This window comes from Tympanuchus pallidicinctus, unplaced genomic scaffold, assembly GCF_026119805.1.
Source record: "Tympanuchus pallidicinctus isolate F22 unplaced genomic scaffold, pur_lepc_1.0 scaffold1, whole genome shotgun sequence".
Lineage (NCBI taxonomy): Eukaryota > Metazoa > Chordata > Aves > Galliformes > Phasianidae > Tympanuchus > Tympanuchus pallidicinctus.
Window position 1 is genome coordinate 47,288,212 of NW_026294618.1, and position 19,244 is coordinate 47,307,455.

The window sequence follows — 19,244 nt, forward strand, 5'->3', positions numbered from 1 at the left end:
TAAAACCAGCCAGCAAAGTGTTGAGAGGTAAAAGTAGAGAGTGAGAACTACTTTTATTTTTCTAAGTGTTTCTGTTGTGGTCTTTCTTTTAACATTGAGGACAAGAGCTAAAAGGTTAAGTGTTTTACCGCTGTTTTTCTGCATAGACTGATTAAATTTGTCATGGTCTGATGGTCTTCTATTTGCATGGAGTGAACAGAGTAAACTCATCGTTATGTGGACCTCTTTATTCTTATAAGTGTAGGTTTCTCCCTGCCCACAGCTTATCTTAAAATATTCTTGTGAAGCGATGGATAGAAAATAACCAGAAATGAGGCACCACAGTGAAAATGCTGACAGGAAATTACAGCAGTGTAATATAAGTGTTTTAACTTCACATAAAAACCACTTTTCTATCTAGATAGTAGAGGATTAAAACAGATTGCAGGACTCATTGTACCTTGTGCTTTTTAATTAGAGAGACTGCTGATATGGTTGGGATACTGAACACAGGCTTATTTTTACTCCAGTCTAATGGTGGAGGCAACAAAGGGAAGCAGAAGAGAAAGCAGCGTTTCCACTTCCCCCAATATCCATTAAAGTAAGATAAGCCATATCAGACAAATGTTTTGTCCTAACAGGCACAAATTTAGAAAAGACAGTCTGCTGTAAAGTTTTTCTAATAATACCATTGGAGAAGTATGAAATTATGCAAAACAGTGTGAAGTATGTGCAAAACAAACACATGGCTAGTGAGGGGTGCAGCTGTGATGACCAAGAGAAAGAGCTCCTCAGCAGCTCCCAGGGATGATGCCAGGTCTCTGCTGAGGCCTGTTGTGACTGTGTGCTGGCCTTGAGCACAGGCAGCCAAACGCCCCTGATGGTGAGATGCACACAGTCGTGACAATCCTTACACAGGAGGAGGAAAAAAAAGTCACACTAAGCTAAGGAAATATTTCCATTCCAAAACAATTTTTTATTGCTCTCTAGAATCTTTAGGCATTTTCCACTCAGCGCATAGTTAATGGTGTAAATAGCATGAGAGAAAGGAGGGTGCTGCTGTACAACAGGAGATGCTAAACACTATTTTATCTCCATTAAAACGGATAAGTACAAGGGCCAGATCTTTAGGAGTCCAGTGTAAAATGCAGAAAGTGCATTGCATGATTGCTTCACATTACAATTTGTATGCAACATTTGTGATTAAGTATAAGCAGGGGTTGATTAACCAACAGTAACAGACAATATTTTATCTCAATTGTAGCAAATTGAGAATGCAAGCAGGCAGCAGGAGTAGAGGAGTATGGTCTTTTTCTTGTGTTTGAAATGGCAGGGGCTAAATTTTCTTAGGCTTCTTTTCTTTCTTTGACCAGTTAATAGTGATGCTGATGTCACTTTTTCAGTGTTGTTGAAGCTGATGCCTTTTGCTTTGGATTATGGCTGCTATGGGCAACAATGATGGATTGAGACATATGCCCTGCAGCTCAAGCATCCTTCGTCCATTGAAAACTCTCACTGGACCTGTCAGTGGACGGAAAAGAAAAAAGGATGTGGATGAACTAGCTACAGATTTCACTTTGCATCACAATTGAGTTCAAAGGGCAAGAGTGGGCTGTAAGTCATCACTTTTGACTATATCCTCACAGTTTGCCTTGCAAATAGCTGGAGGTCACTAAACTGTGAAGATAGCCAGCACTTCTTGGTATCTTTCTCATCAGGATAACAAACACTTCTATTCAGACATTCAGTCTTCTGCAGTTGGAGAATAGAGAAGACATGCTAAAACTTATCTCATTGTTTTCTGCCCATCTAGGGACCTGTAGATTAAAGACCTGAGGGATTGGGCCATACATATAAAGTCTTAAATGGGTGAGCAACACCTTTGTGTTTGGCGCTATGTGGTTTTTACGAAACTGGAGTAATAGACCCTATTTTTTATATGACAAAGATCCTAAAATCATAGAATCAAAGATTGGCTTGGGTTGGAAGGGACCCTAAAGCCCAGTCAGTTCCAAACCCCCTCCCATGGGCAGGGTTACCACCCTTTACATCAGACTGTCCAGTGTCTCATCCAGCTTGGCCTTGAACACCTTAAGGGATGGGACATAGGCAGATTCTTTGGGCAGACCATTCCAGTGCCTCACCACCCTGATAGTAAATAATTTCTTCCTAGGAAAGTCTAGGTTGTTATTCTGCCAATAGCTCTCACCTGGGATCAGTAATCAGTCAAAGATTGGGTCTTCATCTCTAACATCTGAAGACAGAGAAGAGTAATTGAGGCTGACCCAATAGATCATTGTCCTGATAAAGAGCTGGACAAATGTGGAATCCCAAACAGAGCAACCCTTCCTTCCCATTAGGAGTGAACAGAAACATCTCCCTCCCAGGCTAGAACAAAAATTGTCAGGAACAGTTTGAGTTCCAGTCCCGGCCAACAACTAGCATAGTCTAGCTTCCCTGTTAATAAAATAATGTATCCATAACATCCAGTTATGCAAACAGAAACATAGCTCTGAGCATTCACCCTACCTGGTACTCCTGCTGACTGGAGAGTATGTGCATCTCACAGGGCAACTTCTGCACCGGGTCACAGAGATCTTCATTGAACTTCACAGTGAATTTCGTAGGGAACAATATTTGAGGTAAAAATAGAAAACAGTGTGAAAACAAACTCAGTCTCTAGATCAATTCATCAAACTGAGTGGAAATGTCTGCTTGCTATGTAAAAGATAATGAGAGAAATTTGGCTTTTGCTCTATTAGCTCAGTCCACTCAGGTAGTCATGTGTGAAATTACCCAAGGGGAAAAGACAAAAGCCAGTGCAGGAACCATTATTTGCTTTGTTTGGCTATGCAATATACATTACAAACTGAATTAGTTTGGAAGACAGAGATATTCATCAGACTGCACAGACCCACTGACTAGAATGAAGCATTAGTGGGAACTGCCTGACTGGAGAGCATGGAGAGTGTTGACAAGAATGTGGGGCATTCATCAGTGCAATTTTTAGGAGATTGTTTCTCTAGTGGGTTTAAAAGTTGAATTAATAGGCCTTGATTTCTTTATTCATTTTGGTCAAAATGTGGAGAATTTCTAGACATGATAAGGGAAATGGTAGTTATTCCATTTTGTAGTTCATCAGTGAATATTAGTCATATAAGAAAAAAATATATATCCTTTTTCAGATTCAGAAAGCACAGCGAGGTTTCCATGAGCTAAGAGTTGCATTACCTACCAAAATATTCAGTCTTTACTACTGCTGTGAAATACAAATGGAATTGGAGTGCCACAGCTGAAAAATCTGCTCTCTCTGACTATTTCCAGTTCAGTGGATCAAGTGAAAGGGAATTTGCATTTTCATAACCAGTTACAATAGTGGTCATGATCATTATGATAGCTTAGTGAAAAACCAAAATTAGCAAATCATTGTGTTCTTTGTCAGCATGAACTTTTCTACAGACTCACATCTGTCAGGTTTTGTCGGTGTGGATGTTGTTTTGCCCTTGTGCAATGGTAACATGGATGTGGACATCTGTGACAGTCAGAAATACTTGTTTGAAATTCCCTGTGCAGAAGGCAGTCAGCCAGTGCAGTGTACCCTAGCTGTGATACAGGGATTCTTTTATACCCATTCTTCCTGTTTTCCCTCATAAAGTGAATGATTTATGTGCTGAAGAATGACTTGTTCTCACCCAAACCAGTCTTGAATTTGCTGCCTTCTGAACAGTTTTTCTTCCTTTGTATTTTCTTCTGCCATCATTGTCTTATCACAATTGAAGATGATGAAATCAGGAGCACTGTTTGCTCCTCATCAAGAAATTTCTTTTGCACCTGTTTTTTCAACTTTAAAGCACAAGAAACTCAAGCAGAAATACTAGTAATGTTTTAGCCATAATGGTTTGCAAATATATGAAAGACACGTTTTGCACATAGACATGATAAGAAGTAGGGAATAAGAAGTAGTGAATTGGGTGGATGTGAATTCTGAAAGACTTAATGTTTCTTTCTGAACTAAAAAAAAAAAAAAAAAAAAAAGTAGTTTTCAGTTGCTTGCGAAGCTTAACTTATTCCCGAAATGCACAATTTTGAATCACATGAAATGAAAATACTGTGTATGAGCTAAATTTCAAATAAGATTTTTAAACTTCACCCACAATCATATGAGTGCTGTTGTGATACACACACACATGCACAATTACTGCAGTAATATTTGAGCTCATTCTTTCTTAGTGTAAACGAATTTGTGCATGGATAACAGAAAGTAGGACTGGTTTGCCATGTGTTTTCTGTGGTCAGCTTAGCCCTAGTGCTGCACTGTTTTTCTGGCAGAGTTGTACATTAGCACGTCTCAACGTGAGAAGCTAGGTCCCTGCTCCTGCAGCTAATCCATCAGCTGACATTAGCTTTTCTGCTAAGCCTGGCTGAGTGAATGCATTCAAGTACTGTTTCCCTAAGGAGCATCTCATAGATAAATACCAGAAACATCCACTCACCCAGAATCAATGTAGTTTTTGATAGACTGAGCAAATCTTGTTATACATGTTATCATGTTGAATTTGTCTAGTTTTTTCTTTATATGTGCTTTTCTTCAAATTGATAGACACTAAAATTAGGTTCTCGTATGCTGAAAACTGATAGTAATTTAAGGCAAGCTATTTTCACTGCAGGTAGTCAGTAATGTCTAGAGACAACATACTGTTTGTCTTTCTAGTATTTAATTATTGTAAGAATCTTTGTGTGTTCCGTGTTCAATTCTGGTGACTGGGAAAGCATTTAGAGACACCTGCTTGTATGAGAGCAGAGCAGCCTTGTTGAGAGGTGAAGGGCTGTTCTATTTGCTCTGGCTATGTTTTCAGAGATGTCACTGATGAGACCTGAAATGTTAGTGTAACCAAAGGCTTTTTTTTCTGCTGAAAAAATGAGATCTCTGTCTTCCCCAAATAGGATGATATTGTGATTTTCCTTCTTTATTCTGTAGCAACTTATTCTGCCTTCTTCTTCCCTGTTCTTTATGTACGTATTGCTAAGCAAAATTGGGCAGTAAACAACAATACAGTGAGTCCCTAGATCTCATATTGCAGTGACCTCTATTTGAGTCCAGACTGAATGCAAAATACAGTGTTTCAGTGTGTTTAAGGAATGTGTTATTCAAGGAATTTACCAAATAAAATGTCAGTTGCTAAATATCATCTACTTTTAAACTAAATTCTTGCTCTCAGAGAACTTACACATTGTCATCACAGCCCATGTTTGTTTTACATGACAGAGAATTGCATCTAGCAGAATAATATGCAGCAGGTATAAGCAGTCTAATATAGAAGTTTATAGATTAAAGAATTGGATTGATCTTGTGAAATGCTGAATTAATTGCCTAACTCTGCCTTATGCCCCTGTATGATCTGGGGTGAATAATTGTCTCTTTGTGTCTCAGTTACTCAGCTGGAAAATAAGGATGTCTTCTTTTGTCTACTATGTTTATTAAGATCCTAACTGACTCAGAACAGGAATTGTTCTGATTGTTTTTTTTTGTTGTTGCTGTGTACCTGTATACAGCAAACAGCACAATAGGTGGGAATACAATCATTAATGTTGCCTCTATGTTTTTACTTCCATCCATGATATCATCAATGACATCCTCCATCTATTTTATCACTAAGAAAGAAAGAGGATCCTCTACTCTATTTCCAAATTATATCTGTATAGTGTTTCTAGCAAACATAAACTGCTTGACTCTTCCAGCTTGACTTAGTTTTGGTACGTTGTTGCTTCAGTTTGTTTTGACTGTTGTTGTTCTCTTTCTTTTATTGCAATGAGATTTTTATCTGTCTCACTGAGGTCCACCCAACCACAAATTTAGATGCAACATCAACACGGGAATCCACAAAAGTGCATGGACTTCTCTGGCTGTAGAGGGAAGGCAAAGCACTCATCATTATTTCTGCCTGATTAGGCAGTAGCTGAGATCAGAATCCTACTCTATTAGGAATTATTGGCTGGACACATTGTGTAGATTAGTTTGGTTCTCTATTTTGTAAACAGGTAAAGAAAGAAATCAAGTGCTACTTTCTCTTTTAAATGATAAGAAACTGAGGGCCATCTAAAATCATTTTCATTCACAAAAGAAATTTATATTAGGCTGAAAAATCAATGCAGGACTCAAGAGGTTGAACAACTTGCTATTATCCCATATAGCAAGGAAGGATATGGGATCTGGAGAGGCATGCAAACATGGATATTTTTAAAATATCTTTTCTTAGAGTAAGTATCTGCCTATACAAAGTGAGAAATAAGTTAGAAAATTGAAGCATAATATCATTGTCAATTGGTATTTCAGCAAAAAAGAGGAATTGCACACTACTTGAGAGCTTGTGCCTTGGTAGTGCAATTGTGCGTAGGGTGGAAGTGTGAAATGATTTTCTCTCACTACATTTCTTTGGAACATCTTCCTCTGCTGTTTTTGAAGCCATCTCTTTTGCTGTCTAATAGTGGTGAGTCTCAACAGATGAGGTTTGCAGGTCAAGATAGAAAGAAAGAAAGATAAAAATCTACGTGTAGACAGAGCAGTAGAGTATGCTTGGATGTATCATCTTCAGTAAAACACAGAGATTTCAGATGGAGAGTCTTAGCAACACAGTACAGTGAATAACATTACACATTTGGTGAACTGTTTCCTTCACACTGCTGGATTCACAGTCACTTAAAGAGGGAAAATATCTATTGATTTCAGAGGACTTTGGGTCAGTCTAGCAGAACAGTGAATAAACACAGATTTATCAGGTCCTTACAGTATATATTCCTATATTAACGTTATTAATAAACCTTCTGGGGTGGTAAGGAGCTACTGCAGAAAACAGTTCAGGCTGAGTTTGTTTCTAATCAAGAGAGAAAGGTAAAGACTGTTATTGCTATAAGGTTGTCAGGATTCTAGTCTCTTTGGAAGAGCTGTGAATAGATGCAAAAAGACAAATGATTTACAGGCCTTTGTTTAGATTTCCTCTGTAATTTTCAAAGCCTTTCTCCCAGGCTGGAGATCTGCCACAGTGAGAATATTATTGGGCAAAAGAACCCACTGGCAGAGAGAGGAATGAGAGGTATGGCCAAGAGGAGTGGAAATGGTAGAGTTGAAGCCACAGAATAAAGAGAAAGTGAAATGGTTCTGTCTGGACAGCTCCCAGAGCAAGAATAAGGGCATATTTAGCTGCTGGAAGCCTCATGGAGTCCTCACAGCAGGACACAAGGCAATCACAGGTCTGCCTGGCACTGTTATACAGCAAAGCAAGCCAGCTGGCTGCCCTGGGTGAGAAATTCAGTCATAAGATAGAAAGGAGGGACAGTAGGAAACTAGGGAACTAGATCCCTATTTGGGAAACTGGGACACATTCTACTCTTCAGTTTTTCTTCTGCTTAATTTAAGCCACTGCTGCCAAATGCTACACAAGTTCATGAAATGAGGAGAAAGTGTAGGAACAAAATAAACTGAAAGGAAAAAAAAAAAAAGGCCACCAGAAAATGCTTTGAAATGATAGACTTGGATTTCATTGCCACGTGAGGGAGATCTAAGCCTAAGCCAGCCTTTTAGAGCTGTGTCATGCAGGAGGAATCCATCAGCAGATTTAATGTGATGCTCATAACTGAGTTCATTCTTGATGTTCTGGAGGATGGCTCCCATCAAATCATACTACCAGGTGACAGGTGAAGATGGCTTCCCTGGAAAAGTGCAATTAACAAGTGATGAAAGCAGCATTCTTTTACATAGCAATTCTTCTAACTTCTTCTAAACTTTCCCTGTTGTAGTGTTTTTCCTCTAAAACATATACACCAGCTGTAGGAAACAAAAACAGGTGCAGATATGTCACTTCATGATATATGCCCAAAGCTTTTGAAGGTAATTCAGATTCTGTACAAAGAATAAATGAAGTCAAATGCTTCCTCGGGTGGGAAGCTGTACACAGGTTCTTTAATCTATTACATGAGACAAAATTAGCATTTCTACAAAGATACCTTAAATAAAATTTGCTTTTACTACTGTGATTATTTCTTTGAATATTAAAATAGAAAGCTTCTGCCAAGGTAATACAGTCCGATCTACCTATTTTGTTCATGCTGAAATGATCTGATGTACCATAGAAGTTAGGATTGAATAACAGATTTTCAGACACTTCCACGTAAAATAATAAAGTACCTCATGAAGCAGTCAGTTACAGGCTGGTTACTCGTTGGTGTTGAAGTATGAACCCCCAATAGCTGCAGGTACAAGCACTTTCAAAAGTCCCACTTAATAAGAATCTGTTGCGAGTCCACAAACAGGTTTGTTGGACAGTATACTCATCATGTATTCTCACACAAAGTGTGCAAGAAACAGTAACTTGTTGTCTAGGATCAAGAGACAAGTTATATGGGCTTAAAGCCATTTTTGTATCCCTCATAGCAGGAAACACAACATCTAAGGCTAACATTCAGTTATGCTTTTAGATCCCTGGTTTTACCTCTACCTACATGAAGAATTATATTGTCAAGTTATTTCCATTTATTCTTAGTCCATCACACATGTCAAGAAATTCAAGCTCTGATCTAGTGGACTCCCATGCCAAAATATGCATATGCTTAATTTTTCACCTAACTGCCTTCCACAAACAGTGTCAAATCCCTTGAGGTCAAACCAGGGCATGTTTCATAGCAGACACTTGTCCTGTTCTTACTCACACTTCTATCATCTGCCTTCAGTTTACAAGCAAAAGAAGCTGCTGGTGGGCTGCTTAAGCACCTTATTAAAGTAAAATGTTAATGGCATTTTGAATGTTATTTAAATTATTTATTTGCTTATTTAATTATATTTTTATAATTTTATATTACCCACAGAATGTTATACTTCACTAGAGGGTTTGGCTGTAATTAGCTTCGCATTTGTTCTCTACCAGAAACATGTGAAGACGGTGGAGCCCCACATTGGAGCTAGAAACACTTGCACTCAGAGAGGTAGTTCACTTGGTTAAAAGCACAACAAAATCAGTTGTTGATCATTGACCACAGCTCAGCTTTCCGAAGCCCCATCTGACTAATACTTTATACATATGAGCCTTGGAAAAGCACCAGATAGCAGTTGGTTGTGAAAGATAGGGGAATAAATGGGAACAAAGCAACTTTCAAATAGATATTCCCCCAAAAGTTTGCCATCCTGTTGACAGGTTTGTATTGTGATGTACATGCCACAACATGTACCTGTGCCTACCTCTGTCCACGTGTCTTCATGATCTTGGATAAGCAGTGCTGTGTCTAATGTCTGTACTCTTCTTTTTGCTCAGTTTTCAGGACTTTACTTGCTATCGTTCTTCACCATCCTCGTTGGGCTAGTGCTTTACTCCTCCACATCCACTTACGTAGCCCAAGATCCTCGGGTGTACAAGCAGTTTCGAAACCCTTCGGGACCTGTTGTAGACCTGCCAACCACTGGCCAGCTGGAGCCTTCGGTAACATACACCAGCCTGGGGCAGGAGACAGAAGAGGAGCCTCACGTCAGAGTTGCTTAAGCCCAGGGTCATTGGTCGCCTGCTGATGATTCAGTGGAGCTCGTATATTCATTATCTCTGTATTGTACATAGAGAAAGGTATTTACCAGGTGCAGTTACACTGGTGAGCTGCAAGGTAGCAAATAAGGAAAGCTCATAAAAGTGCAAATTAGTTGTTCCAGGGTGTTCATTGCAAGGAGATTCCATGTCCCTTGTTTATGATGTGAACAGCATGTTTGCCATACAAACTGCTGTATCTGAATCAGTCTTTCAAACTACCTATGAAAGATATTCAATATAGAAGCTGAAATTACAAGAAGAAATTCATGGAAGCGGGTATTTGCACCCACTGAGAGATATTATGCCTAAGCCACACCAGTTGTGGAAAAGATACCTTTTTACAGCAAATACACTTGTGTAGTCACTGTTGATTTCTCTCTAAGATTTATTTGTTTGCACAAAATAGATGGGTTACTCATGGTAACAACACCCTGACACATTTTTACTAGCACCTTGAATTTGGTGAGGGAAATACAATAAATTCATCTGTGCTATCTAGTTGCCCTTTCTAGGTAATCTATTCCATGAATCCAGAGGAGGGACAACTTACAATATCCGTCTCTATTCTAGGAATAGGTATAAAGTGAGCATTTTAGCCTTTCTATATTTGCAAGAAGTGAAGTACTCTAGCATTGACCTCTCTATGATCCATGGCAGATTTCCTAGCAGCTGAGGTTCTGCATCAGGTGATAGGGAGTTAATTTCTCTGTAGTTGTGACTAACACAGATTTCTTACTTTTAAAATTTTAATCTGTTAAAGAAAAATGCATTTTCTAGTTTCCTATGTATTGTACCTCTCTATGGTAAGATGACATATCATGTGGATCAGGGCACTTATTTTAGATACTCGGTGCATCGAGGGCGCCTTCTGTTGTTCCAGTGTGCTTAGTCTCCTGTGGTTCATTGTTCTAACAATAGCCATGTAGAAATTCGTCAGTTTTTCACCAAAACCCACAAATTGTAAAAATTGGGAAGATTATGCGAGGAATTCATGAATAGGAACACTGGACCATCTGCTGGTGTAGCACAAAAGCATCCATACCAGCAGGGTGTAGCCAATTATCTTTCGTTAACTACAAAACTAGCAGAAGAATTCAGCAGTTTTCTTACATTCCTGGGAGTATATGAAAGCAGTTAAGGGTGTGCTCTGCAACTGCAATTCTGCTCCATGAGCCTTATCAGAAGGGGGAAAATCTTAGCTGCAGTCATGAGAATCCACTGTGTGTGCTCTTTTGAGAGCACAATGAGAAGTAATCACAATTTCAATATCCATCATCTATTTTTAATTTAAAAATAAGGAAAAGGAAATGCCAAACAGATAGGAAAGAAATCCAGGAGAGCTTGGTTTTATTCACAGATTTGCCACATCTCTGCATCATCTTGGGCATGACTTACCTTCTGTGTGGCTGCATTTCCCAATCTCTATGTAAGGGAATAGTTATATTTTACCTACCTCACAGGGGTGCTATGGGACCAAGTAAAAGTGTATTTATTCATCGTATTTGAACGTGGGATTTACAGCTGCGCTGATGAATATTTTGCTTGTGGGCATAAAAGGTGAATTTGATTTGAATGGCATTCTGCTGAGGAAGTCTATCTAAAGTGCAAATGTAGGTCTTCATACTTGAAAAATACAGCTTTCCTATTTCTATTCTAAAAAAGAAAAAAAGAGAACAGAAAGCCTGTACTCTGGAGATTAGAAAGGCCACAGGTCAACCAAAGAGGATGAATTTCTGCTGAGGTAACTTCCATCTTTTATAGTCCCGTTCTGCTTTAGGATTGAAAAGACTTCCCTGAAGCAGACTGGGAGAAATATCTATCCAAATATACGTGAAGTGACAAATGCCAAAATGCTGCTGAACAGCAGACATATGTTTTCTCTTACTTGTGTTGTGGCTGAGGAGAAAAGGCAATTTCTGTCCCATCGTGTTTAGGCTGTCTGCCAGTCTCCCGCTGCAGCTGAGGGAAGGGTCTGCAGTATTGTCAAACCGTACTCAAAGCCATTCTAAAACCTTCAGTTAAGATTCTCTGATTTTTTTAAATCAAAAAGAATGAGATTTTTTTTTCCTGCCTTCTGTTTTTAAATCATCTTTAGCATTCATCTTTCCAAGCTTTTTCTCCTAAGCCTTTGAAGAAAAAAAAAGAAGATTCCACAGAGAAATAGAGTCCTTTTTCTGGGAATGTGGAGGAAAGCTCAAATGCTACAGGATTCGAGGTTAAAATGAACCAAAAAATTGACCTCCCACACTCAAGAATGATCGCCTGGTGCTTCAGGTTAGCAGGGTGGAAGTCCAGGTGGAAAGCACGTGGTTCACTTGGCTGGAGCCCTTGTTTAGAGTGGGCCAGTGAGCATCCTGGGTCCAACCCTGTCAGGTTTCATACCTTCACAGGAGCAGTGGCTTTGGCCACAAACACCACAACACTGTCAAATGCTCAGAGGCAACTGACAGGCACCTGTCATCTCGGTCTTTTTGCTACCTTTTATACCAATTAAATACCTTTCTCTGAATGTTAGTCCCCATGTTGATCTTGAGATCTTTGAGGATGGTGTGTGTGTTTGTTCTATGTTTACAATTCCTTTGTTTTGCATAACTGTTTTGGTTTATTTCATTATTAGTATTTATTTTCAAGCCAAATGTTTGTAGTCCTTCCACCTCTTTCTCTTCATTTTTTCTGACACTAACTTGTAGATGTTTGTTGGAGTCTTCTCAGAAAGAGCTGGGCAGAAGGCATGTCCTGGGCACTTTGCTGGAATGGGAGATTTACACACAAGAGTTTACAAACCATGGATGTCTACGATGTGCCATCTATAGTGATTTTTAGAGGCTATTTTTAAAAGCTCTGTCCTCTGGAAATAAAGTGTGAATGTCTGGGTATACACTCGATGCCCAGCCACCATCCTCTGTGTTGTTTGCACAGGAGGAGTCCCATGTGCAAAGTGGGTCTGCTTCACATTCTGCATCTCCCATTAAAAAAGGTGGGAACTTCAATTAGCACCAGTGTGCTAGTGCTGGATGGACCTCTAAGGAAGACAGTAGTATAGCTTTACAAGTATTGACTGTGAAGCTGGGGTCTGGTAAAGGAAAACATTACTTCTGCCTGCTTGTTTCCTGCAGTTCAAGACCTCAGAACACACCAGCAGAGGTTCAGCTATCTAGCTGGCAGCTACTCTTCGTAGATCCTTGCCTGAACAAACTGAAGCCCTGTTACACTGTTGGCGCTGAGCAGCCCTTAGCAAGACTGATGTAATTTTCTGCTACTGGATGAAAACCTTTACTGGGAGACAAACCTTGTCCTTGTTCCAGCTATAAACTTTCAAAACAACACAATGAAAGACCAAGCAATTGAGAATTTTGCACCATTGTGTCATATGAAAAAGTTTCAATGTATAGTGTAGAGATTGCTAACTTGTGCTATTAACATTTTGACAAGCGTGTAGTATTGTTTTCTTTTTTAAAAAACCATTTAGTATTCCTGAGCTAGCTATGAATATAAATTTTACCCCATGGGTAGGATTTTACTGTTAAACGCCATAATAAAGCACACTAATGTTGACACTGCAGATGGAAATGTGAACCAAAACCAAGCAAACAGAATCCCAACCCCAAATCCTGCGTAAAAAAAGCTGAACAAACCTTTCTTCATTTTGATATTTGCATGCTCCTATATGGACTGGCTGTGGCAATGTAATGCCTGTATAATGTTTTCAAATAAAAAAAAATGCTTTATGAAATTATGGTTATTAGTTTCCTTGTCTTCTTCCTTACTAGTTTCTTAGAATCAAATCCTTTTTCTAAAGTGTAAATCTTGACCAAGGACATATTTTTTGTGTGTGTCTGCTGCAGACTTCTTCCCCCTGAGAAATGGTTAAGCTACAGCTCCTCTGAGGCAGCAATTGACGTGCCTACAAACAAATACCATCAGGGTCACTATTCTACCTGGCCCCCATTTGCTGCTCCAGGATGTTACAGGGTCTCCTGTACGCCCTCTGTCTCACCTGCTGCATTGAAAATCCAGTGTTGCTGCAGCAATTTGCTGCTTTATGTCTGATTTTCCAGTGTGAATGTTTGCTGAGTTGTGAAGAGCTCCAGAAGTTTAGTTACTGAGCACAGTTTTATCATGTTAACAGTTGATTTGTACTTTCCTCCAACTGTGCTCAAGAGTCTCTCCAGCATTACAGAAATCTCTTTTTGTTGCCTAGCTAGAATTCAGCCTGAGTTTTTGAGTCATACCAAGAGTAATTGCTTGGAATTACTCTATAAATTGATTATAAATACCTATAAACAGATGTTTCTTTGTTTAACAGCAAACGTTTCCACCCTGCAAGCACATTCAAGCTACCAGTCCCCCTTTGGTTTTTCTTTGTTTAGCGTTAGCTCTCCAAAATACTAGAAATCCAGAAGCTGCCTGCTTAACATCAATATGCCATAGCATATTCAGGAAGCATTATTTTTTACATGTATAAATGTTATTGTATTAAATCTGCTCCACAAATCAAGATAAAAGATTTGCAAAAGCTTTGGAAATTGTTTGCACAGCCACAGACTTATTGCCATAGCGACTGCCAGATGGTCACCAAGTGTGAACAGCGCAGCAATGGTGGTGACATCAGTGTGAGAGTGTTGGAGACATCATCCTCCCTCTCCATTTTGAACTGGGGGGTCATGCACTGCTGTACTGTATTCTGCTGTATTGAGAAAGCTCATTCCATAGGGCTGGGGTCACTAATTAGACACAGACTGGCTGTGAGCCAGCAGTGTGAGACAAGAAACAAGAAAACCATCAGCCAAATTGATTACAAAAGTCTAATTGTATCCCTCAGATTTTGCAACTGTGTTGTAGCTGGGGTTTCAGTTTCAGTGCATGGCTCACAATGTTTCTTCAGGCCACTTTGTGGCTGGATGGCATGGAGCAGCATCTACATCCATGGCCCCCTGAGAACTCTCCCTGGAGTGCAGGAAGGTTGTTGCTGATTTGCTCCTCACCAGTTTCCCTTGGGTAAGGAAGATTCTTCCCTGCTCTAAAGCAGCCATGAGGAAGAATCAAAGTTTGGCTCAAAGCAAATGATAAGGCTCCATGTGGAAAGTCAGCACCCTCTGCAGCCATTTCTCTTGTGAAAGAATAAATTTGACATTGTTTGGCAGCATTTTTCTTTTTTAATTCAAAACTATGCACTGAGTTCCCCTGGTATTTACAAGATCAGAATCTGCCCTTCTGTATATATTCAATAGTTGTAGAATCTTTTTAAAGATTACAGGTATTGCCAATGCCAGTATACTTGACATACATTTGTGAATTGAAATGAGGTAAAGCTGATTTTATTGGATTGAAAGATTTTATTCTACTTTAAATTGTCATTTATAACCCTGAATGATAGTAGACTTTTCTATGACTCTTGATTATGTACAATGCTCTCAGGCAATTTCGTAGTGCTAGCCTTATCTTAATGCATCATTAATTTCTTACTGTCAAATGCATTATTTATACTAACTATTGCATTTTAATCACCATTTGTTGATAACAATGGACTTATCCAATTTTTATATAATAAAATCATCAGCATGAAATCTTCCCACCCTCATTATGTGAAATCAGTATACATTCTTGTCAAGACCTAACTATTGGATTTGCCATGGATAAACGCGTGGCTTTTTAATTCAAGACCTTACTAAAGAAGAGAGAGGTAATGAACATGTGCTGAGTTTACATGATCACTGAGCACTGAAATGCTAAGAAACTCCATTATGTTGGATTTTGAGACACTTTGCATACAGACTAGTAACTGATAGTTGATAGGCTTGAATCTTTACAGATGCAGGGTGCCTGCAATCCTATGGACTGACATCAGGCAAGGTCATGCATATTTAACTTCATGCTGCCTGCAGTAGCCAGTTTCACAGAAGCCTGGCTTTCTGCCAGGTTCATAGCTAAACTGGCAATCACAATTTGCATATTCTTAAAATGACTGCTTGCCTAAATGAAATTCCTGAGTGAGAAGGGGAAAGAGACTGGAGTAATCACAACAGTAATCTGAACGCTCTCATTATGTGACTCCCTTTGAGCTTTTGCTTGAATTATCTAATGTAGTTCTTGGCATTAAACAGATTTGCAGATGCTAAATAGGTCACACAGGTATGCAACCATCAGTCTGGATTTTGTAAGACTTTATGTCCCCAGTCTGCTTCTGTGAGTCTACACTCTAATTAAGAAAAGCAAGCCCGCAAAGCAGGATAACAACTTTGTTCATGTTAAAATGCTGCAGTTCAGATTTGCCACACTCAGCCTTCCTTCAGCAGGATGCAGTTAACAACCATGTTGACAAGGAGTGTTGGAGTTGCAGGATGTACTCTGTGGTGCAGCCTTGAAGCACACTGCTTCCTGCAGTGCAAGAGGCACATGGCCAGCAGGCAGGTGGGAAAAGCACAGAATAATAACTTTTATTTCAGCCTTGAGTCTCAATACAACATATTACAGAATGAAACAGAGTTTTTAAGTGAAGAGGTGTAGGCTGAAAGGAGAAGGTATTTCCCTAAATCAAAATACCCCTTGAATACAATTCTGCTCTATGCTATTCCGATTCAGCCAGTGGTATAGCAATTATATGCATGTCATTCGTGATTTGAAAAAACAGGTCTGAGAAAATATGCTTTTGCCTGTCATTTGACTAACAGAGAAGGTGAAAACTCTTACTTGCTGACACTGTCTCTGGTGTTGAAATTAAAAGGGGTGGATGGTGGAGGATGAGCCACAGGTAGCCCAGAAGTCATTGAATATAGCAAGTCACTAATAAAAAAGCTATATTATTTCAGGTCATGAAAGTGACATTTAGACTGAATGAGTGATGGTAACCTACATCAGTAGAAAAAAAGAAACAAGCATATAAAGCAAAAATGTCTCTCCTATTTGTAATGACTTAAATAATTACAGGGTTAGCACTGGCAATCCATTCACATAAATAGAGACCAGCTTCCTCTTCCCAGCTCTTCTCTCCTGTCGGCCATGTTTCCTCTCTGCAGGTGAATGCACCAAGGAAAGACTTACAGATTCTTTTTTGTATGTTTGTTTGTTTTGTTAGTTTATTTTTAAGAAAAAAGAAAAAAAAGTTTACCCAAGGTAAAGCCATGATAACTTGCAGTTTCTCCTTCTCCTTGAACAAATGTGTAGTTTGAGCTGTGTTTGGTGCAAATATGAGATGAGGCTGAACTGGTTGGCATTTGACATCACAGGCTGTGAAGAGGGTTCTGAATGCTTATCCCCCAGATCTAAAATTTCGCTTATCCTGCAGACCTCACTCCATGAGAGAGAGTAGATATACTGACCCAGGTGAGATTTTTCTCTTATTTTCTTCATTTACGTGATCACATTCATCATGTAAACTCAGCACACATTATTTCCTAGGTACTGGTGGGGAGGAATGTGTGTCCAAGGTTTCTTGTGCTGATACAACTATCAGACTTTAAATTTTGTGGATACTTGTAGGGCTGTGCTCTGCAGAGCCAGCAGTCTGGCACACTCCACAGGCTTACTTTAATGAGAATTACTGTTGTAAACTGCTGAGCTAAGGAAAGTAATTGCAGCAGCTGCACTAGCAATGGCTTCTATCACTATTGTGGAAAGAAAAACATCTCTGCCAGCTACAGCACAGGTATTTTATTATGACAGGGGAATATAGGTAGATTTTACTATGAATACTCATTGTAAAATATTGAGGGGGGAGGGGGGTAATGTCTATTAAAAAGATACCCCAGCCCTCCCATTTTAATTTGTATGCTTTCCTTGTGCTTCTACTGTTCTTTCTGCCCACATGTGACATGAAGAGAACTTTTCCACCTCAGCGTTTGAGTCTTGGAGCAAAATACCAACACAAGGTTGAAAAAAAGCATTGGCAGCCCCAGCCACATGAAGATCAGTTCTGTGCCTATATCACATGGAGTGTTGAAGGCAAGATGGTATCTGCAGGCCTGATGATGGTGGGCTGGGTGCTGCCACATACACATCTCCACAAGTTGCCTCAGCATTGCAGCAGGCTGCTGCCAGCCTGGCCCATCAGTTAACATTATAAGACTTTCTGGAGATAGCTCCTGAGAAAACAAGCTGTACCTGACTTGATCATGTGGCAATTTGTGCTGGTGGGCTTCTTGCTTTTCACTTCAGACTACAAGGTCTAGCTGTCCAGCTGGGCTGTAACACTGATTGTTCTCCAGGGCTTCCAGATCTGTCTGAAGTTATGATGAAAATATAAATTAGTTGCAATTGTAGCTGGCTCCTCCCTACAAGGTGTGTTGTGAGGTGTCTGCGTTGGATGCATGGAAATCTAGAGCAGAAATGGACAAAGCCCCTGAGAACCATCTCCCAGACATTGAAGACAGAAGAAAAGTTCGTCAAACAAGAATGCTACCATGGTACTTGATTCTTAGCAGAAGTATTAACATTGCCTTTCTTGTTTGGTTTTCTCCTAACACTCACAAATGATTTTTTAGAAAGGTATATTAATATGTAAGGGAAAATTTTTGGTGAGTGGGTTGGTTGTATTGTGGAGAGATAAAATCTCTGTGAACATGAGAGATGATCTGTATGCTGGAGCAGAGGGAGAATAACTATCCTTGTTTGGTTTTATTGGTTTTATTCATTTTATTCTGCTGATATTGGCTGTCTGCTGGCTTTTCTTTGCAAAAGCTGAATGGAAATTAGGAAGTATTTGTATCTGAGGCTCCATAAAAGAAGCATCCAGAGTTTGCATTGACAGTTTAATCTAATGACAAATGCCAGGCACTTTTTTTTTTGTTATTTCAAAAAAAAAAATTTTTTTAAAAATTGTAAGATTTTTAAATTACCTCAATCTGATTATATCAACATTTCTGGACTCAAGCAGCTTCCAGATCTTACGTTCAACATTTCCCCTACTGTTAGCTTCATACTTGGCTTGCAACAGGCCTAGGAGGGGGGAAGGGAAAAAAAAAAAAAAAAAAGTCACCTCTTCCAGTTTTCATTCTGCAAGGAGAAAAGATGAGGAAAGAAAAATAAAAGGAGAAAAACTACTGGGGCTCTGGACTCCTGTGTGACAGTGTTTTTACCAGCAGAGCCTAAGGGATCCACTATTTTGATCTGTAATTGTCACTAATTCATTTGGAGAAGGAGGGGGCAGAAAGGAAAACAAAACAAAACACCCCAAACAAACTACTGCTAAGATACTTGAATATGCTGATTTCCATGAAATTTAAGGTGTGGTCACACCACTCACTGACAACTAGAGAAAGTATGATACCTAAAAAGGAAGATGGCAATGAATTACAAATATTATAAAGATTTGAGATCCAAATTTTCTATGTGTTTAAACTGTGCTAGACTCTAAAAACTTTTAAAAGACAAAATTAAAAATGATAAACAGAATAAATGTTTGAAGTACACCTATTCTTTCCTGGTTTTATGTGGTAGAGCTCTTAAAATTTGAATGTATTGCTGTATTTAAAACTAACACTATAAGTGCTGAATTGCTCTTACTAAGGTTTCTTGTTTCTCCAGTGAGATAAAGAAATGTTTTCTGCGTTGCATTTAAACATAGCAGCTGCTTAATAGATCTTGCATTTAAGCAGAAAAGAGAACTCCTGGAAAAAAAAAAAAAAAAAAAAAAAAAAAAAAAAACAACCCACAACAAAATCAAAGTAAAATGCACAGATAATTCTTGAAATATATTGTTCT

General features: G+C 39.1%; 1 protein-coding gene and 1 long non-coding RNA gene across 2 annotated transcripts in view; both read left to right on the top strand.

The window, feature by feature from the left end:
- The window catches only part of SLC35F1 (solute carrier family 35 member F1), a 233,560-nt gene extending 221,869 nt beyond the window's left edge, over positions 1 to 11,691 (top strand). Inside the window, exon 8 of the mRNA XM_052671695.1 lies at positions 9,282 to 11,691. Coding sequence (XP_052527655.1) covers positions 9,282 to 9,506 — 225 coding nt within the window. The 3' untranslated portion in view covers positions 9,507 to 11,691. The remainder of the gene's footprint in view (positions 1 to 9,281) is intronic.
- A 4,856-nt stretch (positions 11,692 to 16,547) lies between these two features.
- LOC128075200 (uncharacterized) lies at positions 16,548 to 18,477 on the top strand. The gene is made up of 3 exons (XR_008203694.1): positions 16,548 to 16,658; positions 16,772 to 16,868; positions 17,363 to 18,477. It is a non-coding gene; the product is annotated as an uncharacterized LOC128075200 (long non-coding RNA).
- The last annotated feature ends 767 nt before the right edge of the window (positions 18,478 to 19,244 follow it).